This window comes from Orcinus orca, chromosome 6 (assembly GCF_937001465.1).
Source record: "Orcinus orca chromosome 6, mOrcOrc1.1, whole genome shotgun sequence".
Taxonomy (NCBI): Eukaryota; Metazoa; Chordata; class Mammalia; order Artiodactyla; family Delphinidae; genus Orcinus; species Orcinus orca.
This window is the reverse complement of record NC_064564.1, coordinates 53,108,617-53,128,117: the sequence shown is the minus strand read 5'-3', so window position 1 is coordinate 53,128,117 and position 19,501 is coordinate 53,108,617. Positions and strand designations below refer to the sequence as shown.

At 42.8% G+C, this 19,501-nt stretch overlaps 1 protein-coding gene across 3 annotated transcripts in view; it reads left to right on the top strand.

The window, feature by feature from the left end:
- ADAMTSL1 (ADAMTS like 1) overlaps window positions 1-19,501 on the top strand; it is a 1,025,773-nt gene that overhangs the window by 831,425 nt on the left and 174,847 nt on the right. For all 3 annotated transcript variants that reach the window (XM_049711047.1, XM_049711046.1, XM_004276108.3), the window contains one exon: window positions 11,661-11,840. In XM_049711047.1, the coding sequence (XP_049567004.1) occupies window positions 11,661-11,840 (180 nt within the window). The remainder of the gene's footprint in view (window positions 1-11,660; window positions 11,841-19,501) is intronic.

The following is a 19,501-nucleotide window of genomic DNA, read 5'->3' as shown; positions in this document are numbered from 1 at the left end:
AGGAGTAATTTAAGCGTCTCCAAGCTAATTGGCTGTTGTCCTAGGACACCACTTAGTTAAGACATCAGCCGTTGACCATGCATTTGCCTGGTCAGCCCTCTGGTCCCTTGGCAGTCCTTGCTGGGAGAGGGGACCTGCAGTGCACTTACATGGTCTTTTCCATTTAGCTGCCTGCATGTACCAGGAGATAGTGCTGAGGTCTCTAATCCTTCAATAGCCAGTTTATGGTCTTTTTTCATATGAAAGAAAAGAAGAGGGTGGATCAAATGCTTCATTTAAAGGAAGACAGATAACAACCTGATGGCCATTGGCCTGCCTGAGGAGAGAAACTCCCCCTCCTTGCTTTTTGAATATTGGGCTACCACTGACCTCATGCGTATTACCTATGCTTTGCTTTCTGGGGAAAAAAACCATAAATTATGTAAATTGTCATTTACCAGCTAAGCACGCAACCTCCTTTGTCCTTTGTAGAGCATTTGCCTGACAAGTAACAAGTAGCCAAGATTTACACATTTTATAGGTCTGAGGACACAAGTATGGAGTCCAAAGATTTATGTTAACGTTTTAGTTTAGAAACAATTATGCAGAAATGAAACACAGATCTAATTTCTAATTCTAACTTTGATGTTTAGGGGGCCATCTTTATTTCACCTCTTACTCACTACTGCATCCCTTGGTTTTCATCTTTGGTCTTGTGGGAAGGACTCACTTAATATTTATCTTTAGCATTTTAGCTATAATAGCTTGTTGAGTTTTTTTGGTTGGCTTCTGAAACACTTACATACTTAGTGCATTAGGTCTCCTGAATCCTGTCTAATTTATTAAATATACACACATCCTCCTCCTCCTCTTCATCATCATCTTTGGTGTTGGCTGTATATTACTTTTTAAAATGTTTTATTGAAGTATGGTTAATTTTCAGTGTAGCCTTACTTTCTGGTATACAGCAAAGCAATTCAGTTTTGTTTTGTTTTGTTTTGTTTTTTTGCGGTACGCGGGCCTCTCACTGTTGTGGCCTCTTCCGTTGCGGAGCACAGGCTCCGGACGCATAGGCTCAGCGGCCATGGCTCACGGGCCTAGGCGCTCCGTGGCATGTGGGATCTTCCCAGACTGGGGCACAAACCCGTGTCCCCTGCATCAGCAGGCGGACTGTCAACCACTGCGCCACCAGGGAAGCCCAAGCAATTCAGTTTTATATATATTTTTTCAGATTCTTTTCCATTATAGGTTATTACAAGACATTGAATATAGTTCTCTGTGCTATACAGTAGGTCCTTGTTGTTTATCCTGTTTTATATACAGTAGTGTGTATCTGCTAATCTCAAACTCCCAATTTATCTCCCCCCGCCACCTTGCCATCCCCTTCAGTAACCGTAAGTTTGTTTTCTCTGTCTGTTAGTCTATTTCTGTTGTGTAAATAAGTTCATCTGCACCACTTTTTTAGATGCCACATATAAGTGATATCACATGACATTTGTCTTTCTCTGTCTGAAGTCCTCCATTTAATATGATAATCTCTAGGTCCATCCATTATATTACTTTTTATACACCTCACGAGAGATCATTTTCACAGCTGGTGTGTTACAGCACCATGATTGAGAACCACTGTTACAGATGCATACGTCAGTCTGAGACACCTTGATCATGAGAGTCTTCTGCTAGGATTTTTTTCAGCGACTCTCCATTGCCATATAATAAAGCGCAATGGCTTAGTCAGGCCTTCATCCCTCTGCACGTCTGCCCCTGCCCATCTCTTAACTGTGGTTCTCCCATCCCTGCTTGTGCATTCCTTCTGCCCACGCTTCTCCCTGCCCACCCGCAGTTCCCCTCCCCTCTGCCTGTCAAAGCCGGCAGGAGTCCCACCTCTCCCACCAGGACTCCTCTACTACCCTCCTGCTCTGCAGCCACATGGCGTTCACGGTCAGTGCTGTTCATTTAACAGTCACGTACCACCTTACCTGCTGCTTTCCCATGACTCCTGAGTTAGACCGTCAGGCCAGTAACAGCAGTAACCCAGTCTCAGTGAGAACCCACCACACCCATGCAGGTGTGTAAAGCATAGAGAATGGTGCTGAAAAGGTCCATGGCAAGTGTGCCTGTTCATTTATGGAGCACTTGATACATTTCAGGAGCTTCTTCTTATTCTAAAAAGAGTATGTATCCAGTGCAGTTCTAGGAACTTTTTTTAATTTTTATTTTATATTGGAGTATAGTTGATTAACAATGTTGTGTCAGTTTCAGGTGTACAGCAAAGTGATTCAGTTATATATACATATGTACCTACTCTTTTTCAAGTTCTTTTCCCATTTAGGTTATTATACACACTGCTGTATTTGAAATAGAAAGGATTTTTTTTAATAAATTTATTTTATTTATTTATTTTTGGCTGCATTGGGTCTTCGCTGCTGCGCACGGGCTTTCTCTAGTTGCGGTGAGCAGGGGCTACTCTTCGTTGCGGTGCACGGGCTTCTCACTGCAGTGGCTTCTCTTGTTGCGGAGCACGAGCTCTAGGTGCGCGGGCTTCGGTAGTTGTAGCACGTGGGCTCAGTAGTTGTGGCTCGTGGGCTCTAGAGCACAGGCTCAGCAGTTGTGGCGCATGGGCTTAGCTGCTCCACAGCATGTGGGATCTTCCCGGACCAGGGCTCGAACCTGTGTCTCCTGCATTGGCAGACAGATTCTTAACCACTGCGCCACCAGGGAAGCCCAGAAAGGATATTTTTAATGCTAATCTAAAAGTAGATTAAAATCATTTTTAAAAAGATCACAAAGGAGGGAGTTAAGGTTGGACATATGCTCATATCTATAGCAGGGTTCCAATAACACTTATTAACTCACTTTTTAAAAAATTTTATTGGAGTATAGTTGATTTACAATGTTGTGTTAGTTTCAGGTGTACAGCAAAGTGACTCAGTTATACACATATCCACTCTCTTTTATTTTTAGATTCTTTTTCCATATAGGCCATTACAGAGTATTGAGTAGAGTTCCCTGTGCTATACAGCCAGTTCTTATTAGCTATCTATTTCATATGTAGTAGTGTGTATATGTCAATCCCAATCTCCCGGTTTATCCTCCCCCCTCCCCTTATGCCCTGGGAACCGTAAGTTTGTTGTCTTCATCTGTGACTCACTTTTGTTTTGTAACTATAGGAAATTCACTTTTATTTTTAACGTATTTAATCCTCACTATCCTTGATGTGATAGTTACTACTCTGATCCTCAGTTTACAGATGAGGAAACTAAAGCACTGTGAGGTTAGCATGAATTCAGACTTCATTTAGTAGAGTTCATTCTCCTGCTCTTCAGTTCATCTTTTAATCCCTACGGCAATCCTTTGAGGAAACAAGGCTCAGAGAGGCTGTGTTTGTCCCGGCTCACATAGCCAGTAAATGGAAAAGGGATCTGTATGAGTCAAAATCCATTCTTTTTTCCACTCTGCAGTGCAGCATTCCCAAAACCTCTTTACAATATGCTCTAAACTGTTAAATCGTGAGGAAATCTGATATCAGCTCAAAAATCAGCAGTTTACATAAAACTCAGTATTTGTTGCATTATCCAGGGTAGTTAATCTGTGTATGTTTCCTCTTGCTGCTATAACAAATTACCACACACTCGTGGCTTAAAAGAACATGAATTTATTATCTTATAGCTCAGGAGGTCAGAAGTCTGAAATCAGTTTCGCTTGGCTAAAATCAAGGTGTTGGCAGGTTTGCATTCCTTCTAGAAGTTCTAGGGGAGGATCTGTTTGCCTTTTCCAGCCTCTAGAGGCTTCTGGGTTTCTTAGCTCATGGCCCCTTCCTCCAGCTTCAAAGCACTTCCCTCCAACCTCAGATTCTGTCTTTATACCCTGTCTGACTCCAGTCCTCCTGCCATCGTCTTACAAGGACCATTGTGACCACATCAGCCCCACCTTGATAACCCAGGTAATCTCCACATCTCAAGATGTCTGACTGAATACCCTCTGCAAAGTCGCTTTTACCATGTCAGGTCAAATGTTCACAGGTTCCAGTGATATGGACATAGATATCTCTGGGGTCATGACTCAGCCTGCTTCAGTCTGCTAGACTGTGGGCTGATGAGCCTATATGTCTCCATTAGCACAAAGTAAAAGTCTGCCTTCTACTCCTCTTGCCACTATGCATGAGCTCTGTAGGCATCAATCTTATTTGTTTTTATTCTAAAACAAAACCTTTAAAACAGAAATGAGAGAAGAAGAGAAAGATGCGAGAAAGATGAACCTGAAATGAATGAGAGAGTCCACTCTGAAGCATCATTTCTGTTTCTCTATATGGCCTGTGTTTTATGTGCAGGATTGTGTCCGCCCACTGTACATACATATTGCTCACATCTGTATAGAGACTGAAGCAATCACCACAGCCCCTATGTTCCCCCCTTGCTTGAAACTGTGATTATGTGGCCACTTACCTGTAAACCTTTTTTTCCTTTTTTTTTTTTTTTTATTCAGGGTTACAATTCAGAATGCCTGTAGTTTAGCTATGTAAAAAGATATAGGAGAGAAGAGTCCCTGCTGGTAATATTTAGGGGGAAAAAAAGAATTTTAATAACTATAAATACTTGAGAATTAAATTTTTCATTTAGATTTAAACACACCACACAGGAAAGAATGACTTTGATCTGGATTAGGGGGCTGAATTCTGGCAGAAAGAGTCAATGTAGTCATCAGTTTTGTTACATACCAGTGACTACAATGTAACTCCTCATGAGTTAGAGACCATCTTTATTTAAAATGTTGTATCCAGGGAGGAAAAACATCTATTGGGATATTTATCTTAGTTTTTAGTAGTGTATTTCACAAAGAAATGGATGCTTGATCCTACCTCTAGAAGCAACAGTAAATATTGGACGTCCCTGGTGGCGCAGTGGTTAAGAATACGCCTGCCAATGCAGGGGACACAGGTTCGAGCCCTGGTCCGGGAAGATCCCACATCCTAAGATCCTTAGGGCAGAGCAACTAAGCCCGTGCGCCACAACTACTGAGCCTGCACCCTAGAGCCCGCAAGCCACAACTACTGAGCCCACGTGCCACAACTACTGAAGCCCGCAGGCCTAGAGCCCGTGCTCTGCCACAGCAGAAGCCACTGCAATGAGAAGCCTGCACGCCACAACAAAGAGTAGCCCCCGCTCACTGCAACTAGAGGGAGCCCGCACAACAAAGACCCAATGCAGCCAAAAAATAATTAATTAAAAAATAAATAACTGTCAGCAAAACAGATCAGAGTTCACATTTCACAGGTGAAGTGTTTTTGTTTTTATTTATTAGCAGAAAATTCTTTTTAACAATTGCTCTGAATTTTAGTGGGTATGCTAGCCCATGCTTCACGAAGTAACAGGAATGTTAAACCCAGAAGATATACTGCACACCCCTTGCACTTCCAGGGTTAAGAAAGCTTAATCGATATTAGATTAACAAGATAATTTTAATTCACAAAGTGGCCCATATAGAAATTCTGTTCTTATTTAATAATTTTGTTTAGTAAGTGAGATTCCAGTCCTCATATTTTTGTTGTTTTTCTGAGCCTTCCTTCAGTTTGACTTAGTTTTTCCCACTGTTATATACTAAACACTCTCTGATTACCCTTTGAACCTCTCAACCTCATATGTTGCAAAGTTACCTCAAATTCTGAAGGTCTAACGTCAAGCTCGATAACACACCTACCTGCCACCTTCCCCCGTAGACCTGGCCTTCCCTCGTGGACCTTGTGCTGTGGTAGCACCACCATCTAGCCTGTTCTCCAGCGAGAAACTAGTGCCATCTCAGCCTCACTTGTTCTTCACACTCAGTCAACACCCACGTCCTGTTGATTCCACCTCCTGTATCTTCCCAACCCCCCAATGCTCTCTTCCTCTCTCATCCTTCTGCCACTGCCTTGGTTCCAGCGCTCTCAACTAACCAAACTACTACAAACAGCCTTTTACTTGCTCTCCCTGTACTGTCTCACCTAACTCTGATCTGATGTTTCCCAACCTGATATCAGTGGTTCTTTACTACAGGCCCTCTGTCAGACCTTTAAAATATTAATATGTGCTCAGAACCCCCAAATAGGGGTGTGGCATGCACTGTCGTTCAGACGTATTTGACAACGAAACCTTTTCTCCCTGGCACATCTATTAACATCTCACAGGGCCGTGCTCTTTGGAACCCATTTTCCTTTGCCACCTGAATCATTTCTGCAAATTAGATCGTGTTACCTCCTACTTTAAAACATTTAATGACACCCCAGGGTCTTAAGAGTATGTCCAGTTATGTCCAAGGCCCTTCACTGTCTGCCACTCATCCGCCTTCTCAGTCTCCTTTCCCAATGACACGTCCCCATGAACCCTAAGCTCTGCCTTCTCAGGACTCATTGGAGGTGTGTGAACATGCCGTGTTTCTCCATCTGTGCACACGTGGTCCGACTCTGCCAGCGCTCCTATCTCCCCGGCCAACCATTTCTTCTGCAAAGCCTTCCCCATCTTTTCCATAAAGACTTGGTTGCACTCTTGTCTATATTCCCTCTTTTGTGAAACTGATCACACCTTAAGGTAAAGTGCAGTGACTGGACTGAGGCGTAGTGACCATCTTAAGTCATCTTAAGTCCTCAGCACCTAGTACGGTGCCTGGCACTCAGCAAGTACTCAGGAAATGTTTGATGAAAGAATGAATGAGAGAATGAAGAAAGGAATGAAATGAGTTAGAAGCTAAGCAGAGCACATCATGTTAAAACTGGCAACTTGACCTTAGAAACAGAATGTAGACATCACTTTGTGTTGGGGTCAATGTGTGACTCGAGGTACCAAGGAAGTGAACTCAGCTCTCAGTGAATTGAACTGTCAGCATGAAACCAAAAATGTCAAAAGAGGCAGAATTTATGAATGTGCTGATCATGGGGAAATTCTTAAAAATACAGGACACTCAGGCCATTGTATTTTTGTATAGAAACGTAACTTTTACGTGTTCCTCATGTTGTATTGTTTTTACTTTTCTTATAAAACTAATGAACCCATGACCTTATATCATGAAATATGCATGGCAACAAGGATAAGCGATATACGTGCTCTTTTGGGTTATTTATTCTGTTTATGGAATATATTTTAAAACAATACCCATTACCAGAGATCTACATCTTCATACCACAATATTATTTTCAATGATGATTCATAAAGCAAACATTTTTCATGTCATTTTATTAAATTTCTCTTGCTTCTGCTTTCAAAATCCTTTCTCCTTTGCATTCTGCCTGTCACATCAGAGCTATCAGCCTCACCACGTAACCTTGACCAGTTCACAAAGTCATCACAGACTTTGGAACCTTTACTAATTTGAGATTTCATCTTCTACAATTAAAAAAATTTTTTGAAAACCACCTTTTCCTCAGTGTACACACCGGGGAAACTTTTTGAGCGAAGTTGAGACAAGCGTTTAAAAGCCAAATCCCTGACGACATTAACCCAGCCAGAGGGTTGTCTGCCATCCCTGGAGGATCAGAGCACCCCACAGAGTAGGCGCTGCAGCTGGCTGAAACCCACTGCTGACTTACTTAGAAGAGGCTTCTGGCTAATGATAAAACAGTCCGATAAAAGGTGGATGTGCAGCCCATCAGCTGGATGTTTGTTTTACATCTTTTCAGCATCTGGCTTGTTGGCCCTTTCGTTCATCCAGTCATCGGTTCAACAAACATTTATGAAGTGTACACTCTTTGCCAGATGCTATACTAGGCTCTGGGGAATAGAAAGATGAATACGTTCCCTTTCCTCAAAAGTCACATAATCCTATGTGAATGCAAGGAGGCGGAGGAAAATAGCGGGAGCATAAGCAACCAGCCCTAACGGGATGTGCGGTACCCTTCCAGGTCAAGGTGGGGTGGGAGGTGACTTATACACCATGAGGCAGAGGGGTTAAAAGAGGCTTTCCTGAAGAAGTGGCCGGTGAGCTGGGCCTTCAAGGATGTCTTGGAAGTTTCTGGATGGACAGAGAGGTGAAGGGCATTGCTCCCAGAGTGAACAACATGATCAAAGGCCTGAGCAGAGGAGGCATCTGTGGGCCCAGGGAAGGGCAGATTGTCCACTGCAGCTAAAGCGCCAGCCCACAGCAGGCCGGCAAGGAACGTGGCTGAGAAGCTCAATGCAGGTCAGACTGTGAGGGCTCTGAAGGACATTCTCAGGAGTCTTACTTTATCTTTGGGTGTTGAGAATTTCCTGCAAGTTTTCTGTGTAGGTCAAACTTCAAAATAACAAGCTGATTTTTTTTTTTAACTTTTCTTGCAGCTGTTTTGTCATACAGTTGGCACAGAATTCCATATAGTGTTAGGGGGGAATCATCTGAGGGTCTGTCCCTTAAATCAGGTCCTATCTGCAAAGTGACAACTCAGCTCTGTTATTTTTAAATTTTATTTATTTTTTTTGCGGTATGCGGGCCTCTCACTGTTGCGGCCTCTTCCGCTGCGGAGCACAGGCTCCGGACGCGCAGGCTCAGCGGCCATGGCTCACGGGCCTAGCTGCCCCGCGGCATGTGGGATCTTCCCAGACCGGGGCACGAACCCGTGTCCCCTGCGTCGGCAGGCAGACTCTCAACCACTGCGCCACCAGGGAAGCCCTCAGCTCTGTTATTTTAAGTGAGTGGTCACACTCTATAGCACATTACAATGTCACCCTTAAAATAAAACCAATTATTTTCATCCGCTCCTTAATTTGAAAGAGAGAAAAAATTAACCTGCATTTTACCTTATTGCCACATTCAGTAAGATGCTTAAATCTGAACACTGTTCTTATTCACCTACCTGTTTATATTGGGAGCATTTATTCAAATTGGATGGACACCCATACACCTTATAAGATACTCCACATAACCACTGGCTCTAACAGAGGCTGCTCTGGGTCCCAGGTTTTCCCCTCCATGTTTATTTTACTCCCATTGGAAATGATGGAGGGGCATTCATTTGGAGAGATGGTTCTCAATCCTGGTTGCATAGAATTACCTGGGAGGTTTAAAAAAAGAATGTTTTTTAATTTAAAAAATTAATGTCTGGGACATATATCCCAGAGTTTAATGGATCTGAGATGGGGCCCAGGACTCAGACTTTTCAAAAGCTCCCAGGTGGTTTTAAAGTGCAGCAGGGGCTTCCCTGGTGGCACAGTGGTTAAGAATCCACCTGCCAATGCAGAGGACACGGGTTCAAGCCCTGGTCCGGGAGGATCCCACTTGCCGCGGAACAACTAAGCCCGTGTGCCACAACTACTGAGTCTGTGCTCTAGAGCCCGCGAGCCACAACTACTGAAGCCCGCGTGCCTAGAGTCCGTGCTCTGCAATGAGAAGCCACTGCAGTGAGAAGCCCGCCCACCGCAACAAAGAGTAGCCCCCGCTCTCCGCAACTAGAGAAAGCCCGCGCGCAGTAACGAAGACCCAACAACAGCCAAAAATAATTAATTAAATAAATTTTTAGAAATAAATAAAGTGCATCAGGATTGGGACCACCGAATAAGAGGGTGACAGCTGGGCCACAGCAGCATTCTGACTACTCAGGAGCACTGTATCACCATCCTCACCTTGACTCTGGGTACCCATCCCCCTTGCAGTTCTGACTCCAGCCAACTGATCACAGACCCCCATGAGTTCGGAGAGCCCACTGCTGCAGCACGAGAAGCTCCTACAGCACAAACGCTCAGTCTTTGTATACCCAGGCCTCATTTCTCAGCAAGCACAAGGGCAGCAGATTCAAGAAAAGGGACTATTCTTGAAGAAAGCAGAGCACTCCTTAGAGTTTTAAAATAAAATCCCTCCACCCGCAGAACAGAGTAGTCATGGTTGGTAGATTAGCTAGGGTTAGATTTTTTTTTTCTTTTCCCTCTTTCTTAGCATTTGTGCCTATGCCTCCTTTTTTCATTTTTTAAAAAATTTTTTATACAGTTTTTAAAGGTTACTTTCCATTTAGTCATCACAAAATATTGGCTGTATTCCCTTTGTTGTATAATACATCCTGAGCCCATCTTACATCCAGTAGTTTGTATCTCCCACTTCCTCACCCCTATATTGCCCCTCCCCCCCTCAACTGGTAACTGCCAGTTTGTTCCCTATATCTGTGATTCCGCTTCTTTTTTGTTACATTCACTAGTTTATTGTAATTTTTAGATTCCACATGTAAGTGATTTCATACAGTATTTGTCTTTCTAGCTAGAGTTAGATGGACTAAAAATGACAGGACACCCAAAGGCATAGTGGCTTAGATAAGAGAGAGAGGTGTTTTCCTCTTATACACACACAGGCCATCCAGGGCCGGTATGTTGGCTTCACCCCCAGGAAGATAGGCTGCTTCCCTCCTTTTGCCTGTCGCCATCCAAGGCGGAAGGTTAAATTTTAGACATCGTGTTCAAATTCCAGCCAGCAAGGACGAGGCGGGAAGGGGAAAATGCCACATTTTCTTTTTGTGGGTTTTTCCTTGAAGTTGCACACAACATTCTACGAATATCCTTTTGCCCAGCACTTAGTCACGCGGCACCTTCAAGGGAGGTCAGCAAATATAGTCTGTATGCCAGAAGGTCTTGTGCCCAGCTAAAAACGGAGGGCTGCTTTGCCTACCGCAAGGGAGGAACAGAGTCCTGGAATGACAGCCTCCTGCCCCGCCTCGGGCAACTGGATGATAACTATTAAATTACTTGTAAATGGTGTGTTTGATTGGGGTCCTGCTGAAAACCACTAACATGAGGTGATTTTTCTTGTATCCCAAATTTCCATGGGTCTTGCTCCCACCGCCCTAAAAAAACACCAGTCCTACAAGAAACGTGTTCCAGGGAGTCTTTCGGAAAACCAAGCCTCAAATCTACCGCCCTCCAATAGGGTAGAGTGGATGTTCACACTTAGAGAGAGAGGAAGTGCTGCCTTCTCTGCAGGTTAATTCCTCCAGATCTACACTGGTGGCAGCAGCTCCCTCTTGCTCATTCTGGAAGCAGCACAGATTATTTTCACTGGGTCATAAATATGTTTAGCCCTCTATTATATAACCTTTTAAACCAGTTGTCTTGGGTGACTGCAAATCATAGTTTAGAACCAACTTTTTTTTTTTAACATCTTTATTGGAGTACAGTTTTTCTACAATGTTGTGTTAGTTTCTGCTGCATAACAAAGTGCATCAGTTATACATATACATATATCCCCATAGCTCCTCCCTCTTGCGTCTCCCTCTCATCCTCCCTATCCCACCCCTCTAGGTGGTCACAAAGCACCAAGCTGATCTCCCTGTGCTATGCGGCTGCTTCCCACTAGCTATCTATTTTACGTTTGGTAGTGTATATATGTCCATGCCACTCTCTCACTTCGTCCCAGCTTACCCTTCCCCCTCTCTGTGTCCTCAAATCTGTTCTCTACATCTGCATCTTTATTCCTGTCCTGCCCCTAAGTAGAACCAACTTTCTAAGATTTAAAGGCCCGTGAAATTCCTGGGTGCTCTAGCTACATATTTGAGATTAAGAGCAGAGGGTGTAGAACTTGCTACAAAATTCATTTCAAGGAGAGGAAGCAAAATCCTTTGGGCTGGTTCCTGGGTATTCTTCCTTTTCTATTTTTTTTTGTTCTTTTTTCACCCTTGAGTCAAACCAAGGCTAAGGTAAGAATTAGCAGTCAAATGTGCTACTGTCCTATGCAGGGTCTGCTTTCTCTTCCTTCTCCAGTGTTCCAGGACCTGCGGAGGGGGCATCCAGAAGCGCGAGGTTCTTTGCAAACAGCGCATGGCTGATGGCAGCTTCTTGGAGCTTCCAGAGACCTTCTGTTCGGCCCCCAAACTGGCCTCCCAGCAAGCCTGCAAGAAAGATGACTGTCCCAGCGAGTGGCTGCTGTCTGACTGGACAGAGGTAGGTATGCTTCTCAGAAGGAGATAACAAAAGAGGCAGAAGGAGGAGAAGGCACCCAAGCTTATAGATACAGAAGACGAGAGGAGAACAAAATAATCCTCCTAACACTGTGGAACAGAGTTTTGTTTTCTTCATTTTTATTGGAGCGTAGTTGATTTACACTTTTGTGTTAGTTTCAGGTGTGCAGCAAAGTGAATCAGTTCTGCATGGAACAGAGTTTCTGTAAGCGCTGATATACCATATCGTGTAACTAGATTTTAACTAGGCTGCGGGGATGCGCGTTAGGCAGCCAGCCCTCACTCAACAGTCAGAAGCAGGGAATTGTAAACGGGCCCTTCGCGGAACAAAACCAGGCCTCATTCATTCGGACTGTTCGGGCCCAGGATTCTACTCAGAACACTGGGTTCTTCCTCTACCTTCGCTCCCGCCTCCTTGACCCCCCCTGCCTCTCCTACTCCCAGATGTTTCTAGTCTCTCCTCAGGAAAGGCAAAGCCTCTCTAGTTTTTCTCTTCCAAGTTACTGGAGAATGAGGCACATGATTTATTAGGAAAAGAAGGCCAAGGAAATCCTGCCTCTTTCCTGTCAGTTTTCTGGCTCCAGAACATCAACAGCTTCCCAGCCAGAGCAGTTGATTTCCCCCGTCGCCCTGCATCTGGGGAGATGGCTGCATCGGCATTGCCGTTCCTGACTTGCCTCGTAAGTTAGGGATAGATCCCCAACTAACCGACTTCTCTAAATCATTCCTACTTGAACACTAGCACGAACTAATTCATGGATACCCAGCTGCAACTTGTTTTCAGCCTCTCCTCCTCCTTTGACTTGCCTGCAACTCCCCCAGCTTCATGGGCCTATGTGTCTTTCATAGAGAAATCCCCCTGGCAAGCAGATACAGCCAAGAACAGAAGGACGAGGCCTGAAGTGAACATCTCTGTGTCCCAGGCAGAGTCGAGCCCCTCTCCTTCCTTGCATAGAAGCATCCGAACTGGCCTTGGTGATCTCACTGCCTCCTTTGCAGTCTGTCCGACTCTCAGGACAGAGCTGCTGCTGGTTAAAATACATCACAGAGGGGAAAGCTGCCTCTGAAAATTAAGATGCCATGTCTTTCAACCTACATTCTGAGAATTCTTGCCCTGTGTTTTGTCAGCCCGTGTAGAGGTCCATCAGACGGCACCTGCAAAGGGCACTGAAATTGAGAGGTAACTGACACACCATAGATTTTGTAATTTGGCAGTAAAATTGCCTTCTGATGGTAGCTCCCTGCAAATGGCTGAGAACAGAAGGGGCAATGATTGTTATTTCATCTTTTAGAAATAATTTTGTTTCGGAAGGATAAAAGATTAAATGTGTGGAATGAGCATATCTGTATGTGCATGTGTGAACATGTCAGTGACAATTTTTCCATGGATTGTTGATTTGGGGTGTGGTATCATATATGAAAAATCCTTAACAAAACTAGCAGTGCAGACGAGGGCACTGATGTATTTGCCAAGTAAGTGACTCTAGATGAAGACTTCCTCCCAGGGGCGTAGTGTAAAAGGCACTGCTCTTCTAAGTCTGTCGGTGATAGTCTTCCATGAGTGGGATGCTGAGAAAGGGACTTGTGTGTATGAGAATTGTCCTCCCAACTTCCCGGAGTTTGTGGCCTCTGAGCATATGGAACACAGAGGAAATCTGAAGCAGGGACCCTGTGATTAGGCACTAAGGAAAGGAGACTGCTGCATTGCAATCCCATGGGTCCCATTACGTAAAGGAGACCTTTAGAACAGTATCACGTGTAGTTAAGAGTTCAGACTCAAAGACAGGCAAACTTAGGTTCGAATCCTGACTCTGCCACTTACTAGCTATATAACCTGGGCTAGTTACTTAACCCTTCTAGGCCTTAGTTTGCTTAGCTAAATATTGGAGATGATAATAGTGTTCACTAACATGGTTATTGGGACGCTTAAAAATTAAATGATGCACATGAAGTACTTTGTGTCTAGTAAAAGTTAACCCTTAACTATTGTTATGATTTTCTTCCATCCCTCCTCATTGTCGGGAAAAGGAGAGGAAATCAAAGAAAGCACTTGACTGGCTGGATCCAGGATCATGACCAAGGCCTCCCACAAGCTTTGCTGGTCTTCCTAGGAGGTGGAAGTTACATTTGGGGAACTAGGTAGAGTTAGCCCTTATCCAGGGAATGTTACTAGGTTCTGCATTATCTGGGCTGATGAATGGAAATTCCAAACATTGAGAAGGGGCTGGGAATGGTGGGATTTTAGCCCCGATTCACCGGTGTTAAACTCAAGCTGATGCCATACGAAAGTGCTCCTGGGGGTGTTCACAGGGTTTCCAGTTGCCCCTATCATCCTAACAACCCTTCCCTTGGCCCTTCTGTCTGGGATGAGACGTGCATTCCACACACTCCCACAGGACTCCCCTTGGAGAAAGGAAAACCTGGATGATCTATGGGTGTTTTTCATCCTCAACTATCTGGGCGCAATCTCATGGTTACTGCACAGAATCCCTCAGAGACAGAATTAAGCCAACGTTTTAAACCCTTCAAATAAAATTACTTTCAGATCCTATTCCGAGGAAAGGCCTCTCAAAAGACCTTACTTCTTTTCTTTAAAAGAAACACTTGCATCTCTTGAAAGAGTTGGCTATTCATTATTTTTAAGTCATATTTTTACGGAAATTCCTCCCTCACAAAAATATAAGAGAAATTAAACTCAATTTTCGAGCTAGAAGGAACTTAGGAGATCCTATAACCTAGTTGTTCTTTTAAACATTAAAGCCACAAGACCCTTTTTTCCATTGAAATGTTATTGTGAAGCCAGAAATCTAAAACAGAACAAATCAGAGCTGTTTTGGTTGAAGTAGGGGGTAGGTTGGGTAGGGGTCCCGGATCTCCAAGTGGTTGGGTCTCCAGACCACCTGAGAAGCCCCTAAATCACTTGTTCAACACAGTTAAAGAACACAGTTTGAAAATCCCTGCTCGAATATAGTTTCCCTGTTTTAGAGATGTGGAAATTGAGAGAAGTTTAGAAATTGAGAATTTTAGAGAAAGAACTAGACTTGACCAAAATCCTAAACTCGTCTTCTGACACACAGTCCATTTTTCCATTTTTCTACTTGGCAGCACTAAAATGACCAGGCTTTTAAAATTTCCAGGCTCTTTACCCCCATCCCACCTGATCCCTGGATTCGGTGCTGTCATTTACAATAAAATAAGGGATAGGTGGAATTTGGAATCCACGATCATCAGGGAACAAAAGCTACGGGCTTGATTCTCATCCCCGTTTTTTGCGTCTTAAATGTCTTTCAGGGTGGTGGATATCACAGTGCCTTGCATAGAATAGTTCATTTCCATGGGCTAGCATATAAAACTTAGATACATGAGATAATATTTTTTGGCTTCTACTGTCAGTTTTCAAGTTAACGTGGCATGCTGCCATGACCCTAGTTCGGGCCGTTATCATCTCAAGCCTGGACTACCGTGGCAGCCTTCTTAACTGACATCCCTGTCTGCCATTCATCTCCTACTCCCATCCCTCCCAGACACTGTTGCCAGATTTACCTTCTCAAAATACCTCTTTCGTCATTTCACTCTTCCCTTTAATGGCTCCTCATTGCCTTATGGACCAAGTCCAAACCTTCTGTCTGAAAATTAAAAGTCTCCAACATCTGGCCCCAAACCACCTCTTGAGCTCCTGACACTCTCCACTTGGCCCCTCTGTTCAGTCAGACTGGTTTAGGTCTGCCCCCAGGCCTGCCTTGGCCTTGTGCACTGAACTCTTCTACCTTGATTCTGGTTATTTCCCTGCCTCCCATGCTTATCCCCGGCTCTCTATACCCATCCAGACTCCAACGATCTTCCAGATTAGACCAGGAAATCACTAGTATACCATAAGCATTCACCAATTGTTAGCATTAATATTTTCGCACTTCACTTGACTTTTAGTTTTATATTTTTACTAAATTCTTTTATTACTATATAATTCTTTAAACAGCTTTATTGAAGTATAATTTATATACTCTAAAATTCAACTTAGCATAATGTCTTCAATGTTTATCCATCTTGTAGCACATTATCAGAACATTCCTTTTTAGGGTGGAATAAAATATTCCATGATACAGATATACCACATTTCATTTATCCATTCACCAACTGAGGGATATTTGAGTTGTTTCCACTTTTGCCTATTAAGAATCATGTTGCTATGAACCTTAGCATACAAGTCTTTATATGGATGTATGTTTTCATTTCTATTGGGTAAGACACCTAGGACTGAAATTGCTGGGTCATATGGTAAATGTATGCTTAACTTTTTAAAAAAATATCAAACTTGCTTTCTAAAAGGGCTGTGCTATTTTACATTCCCACCAGCAATACGGGAAGGCTCTAATCTTTCTACATCCTCACTTATAATAATAATACTTATTGTTGTCCATCTTTTTGATTATGGGAATTTTAGTGAATATAAAGTGGTATTTCATTGGGGTTTTGATTTCTATGTTCCCTAATATACTATTTCATTTTAACAACGCATTTGGATTTCTTCCCATTATTTGATGACATCCCCTTGAGGTTAGGAACCATCTTGCACATTTTGTCCCATAGCATTTAGCGCCCCACCTCAAACAAAGTAAATGCATAAGAATTATCTGATACTTGACATTAAAGTATTATAATTTATTTGTAAAGGAAGGAGATAGGAATTAGCATTAACTGAATTTCATTTCTATGTGTGAAATTTTAAAATATATTATCTCATTTAATTCCCAGCCTTGCAAAATAAGTATAAGAAGTGGTAACAGACTCAGAGAGTTTAAGTGACTTGCCAACTAGTGAAATACTGAGTTGGACTCTGTGACTCTCTAACTCTAAATCCCAGGCTACAAAAGTAAAAACAGGGAGCCCAGTGGGAGGGAGGGCCCCCACCAGCCGAAGCTGCGACCGTCCTTGGGACCACGGGCCAGTTTTTTCAATGAGTAACTTAAAGACAAAATGGAAAAACAAGGAGGTTTCTGCCTGAGATCATGTTGATGTGAAACCAGGGATGGCCACCCTGGGCCAGTTCCCTAAAACCTGGACCTCGAAGGCCACCTTTATTCAAACAAAGAAAGGATTTTGCCATTTGGAGGTCAACATGTTAGAGCCATGTGGCTGACAGGGTCTTGGTGCTCTGGCCTGATGTCATGGCTGAGCCTCCAAGGTGGGAGAGCAGAGTTCAGGACATTGGACCACCAGAGACCTCCCAGACCCACGTAATAGCAATTGGTGAGAGCTCTCCCAGAGATCTCTGTCTCAACGCTAAGACCCAGCTCCACCCAATGGCCAGCAAGCTTCAGTGCTGGACACCCCATGCCAAACAACTAGCAAGACAGGAACACAATCCCACCCATTAGCAGAGAGGCTGCCTAAAATCATACTACGTTCACAGACACTCCAAAACACACCACCAGACGTGGCCCTGCCCAACAGAAGGACAAGATCCAGCCTCATTCACCAGAACACAGGCACCAGTCCCCTCCACCAGGAAGCCTACACAACCCACTGAACCAACCTCACCCACTGGAAGCAGACACCAAAAACAACACGAAATACGAACATGCAGCCTGTGAATAGCAGACCCCAAATACAGTGAGTTAAACAAAATGAGAAGACAGAGAAATAAGCAGATGAAGGAGCAAGGTAAAAACCCACGAGACGAAACAAATGAAGAGGAAATAGGCAGTCTACCTGAAAAACAATTCAGAGTAATGATAGTAAAGATGATCCAAAATCTTGAAAGTAGAATGGAGAAAATACAAGAAACGTTTAACAAGGACCTAGAAAAACTAAAGAGCAAACAAACAATGATGAACAACACAATAAATGAAATTAAAAATTCTCTAGAAGGAATCAATAGCATAATAACTGAGGCAGAAGAACGGATAAGTAACCTGGATGATCAAATAGTGGAACTACCTACTGCAGAGCAGAAAAAAGAAAAAAGAATGAAAATTGAGGACAGTCTCAGAGACCTCTGGGACATTAAATGCACCAACATTCAAATTAAAGGGGTCCCAGAAGAGGAAGAGAAAAAGAAATCGTCTGAGAAAATATTTGAAGAGATTATAGTTGAAAACTTCCCTAACATGGGAAAGGAAATAGCCAATCAAGTCCAGGAAGCACAGAGAGTCCCATACAGGATAAATCTAAGGAGAAACACTCCAAGACACACATTAGTCAAACTATCAAAAATTGAATACAAAGAAAAAATATTAAAAGCAGCAAGGGAAAAGCAACAAATAACATACAAGGGAATCCCCATAAGGTTAACAGCTGATCTTTCAGCAGAAACTCTACAAACCAGAAGGGAGTGGCAGGACGTATTTAAAGTGATGAAAGGGAAAAACCTACAACCAAGATTATTCTACCCAGCAAGGATCTCATACAGATTCAAGAGAGAAATTAAAACCTTCACAAACAAGCACAAGTTAAGATAATTCAGACCACCAAACCAGCTTTACAACAAATGCTAAAGGAACTTCTCTAGGCAGGAAACACAAGAGAAGGAAAAAACCTGCAAAAACAAACCCAAAACAATTAAGAAAATGGTAATAGGAACATACGTATCAATAACTACCTTAAATGTAAATGGATTAAATGCTCCATCCAAAAGACACAGACTGGCTGAATGGATACAAAAACAGCACCCGTATATATGCTGTCTACAAGAGACCCACTTCAGACCTAGAGACACATACAGACTGAAAGTAAGGGGATGGAAAAAGATATTCCATGCAGATGGAAAGCAAAAGAAAGCTGGAGTAGCAATTCTCATATCAGACAAAATAGACTTTAAAATAAAGACTATTACAAGAGACAAGGAAGGACATGACAGTGATCAAGGGATCAATCCAAGAAGAACATAGAACAATTGTAAATATGTATGCACCCAAGAAAGGAGGACCTCAATACATAAGGCAAATGCTAACAGCCATAAAAGGGAAAATCGACAGTAACACAATCATATTAGGGGACTTTAACACCCCACTTTCACCAATGGAGAGATCATCCAAAATGAAAAAAAATAAGGAAACACAGCTTTAAATCACACATTAAACAAGATGGACTTAATTGATATTTATAGGACATTCCATCCAAAAACAACAGAATACACTTTCTTCTCAAGTGCACATGGAACATTCTCCAGGATAGATCATATCTTGGTTCACAAATCAAGCCTCAGTAAATTTAAGAAAATTGAAATCATATCAAGTATCTTTTCTGACCAGAATGCTGAGACTAGATATCAATCACAGGGAAAAAAACTATAAAAAATACAAACACATGGTAGCTAAACAATATGCTACTAAGTAACCAAGAGATCACTGAAGAAATCGGAGGAAATCAAAAAGTACATAGAAACAAATGACAATGAAAACATGACGACCCAAAACCAATGGAATGCAGCAAAAGCAGTTCTAAGAGGGAAGTTTATAGCTATACAGTCCTACCTCAAGAAACAAGAAGAATCTCAAATAAACAACCTAACCTTACACCTAAAGCGATTAGAGAAAGAAGAACAAAAACACCCCAAAGTTAGCAGAAGGAAAGAAATCATAAAGATCAGATCAGAAAGAAATGAAAAAGAAATGAAGGAAACAGTAGCAAATATCAGTAAAACTA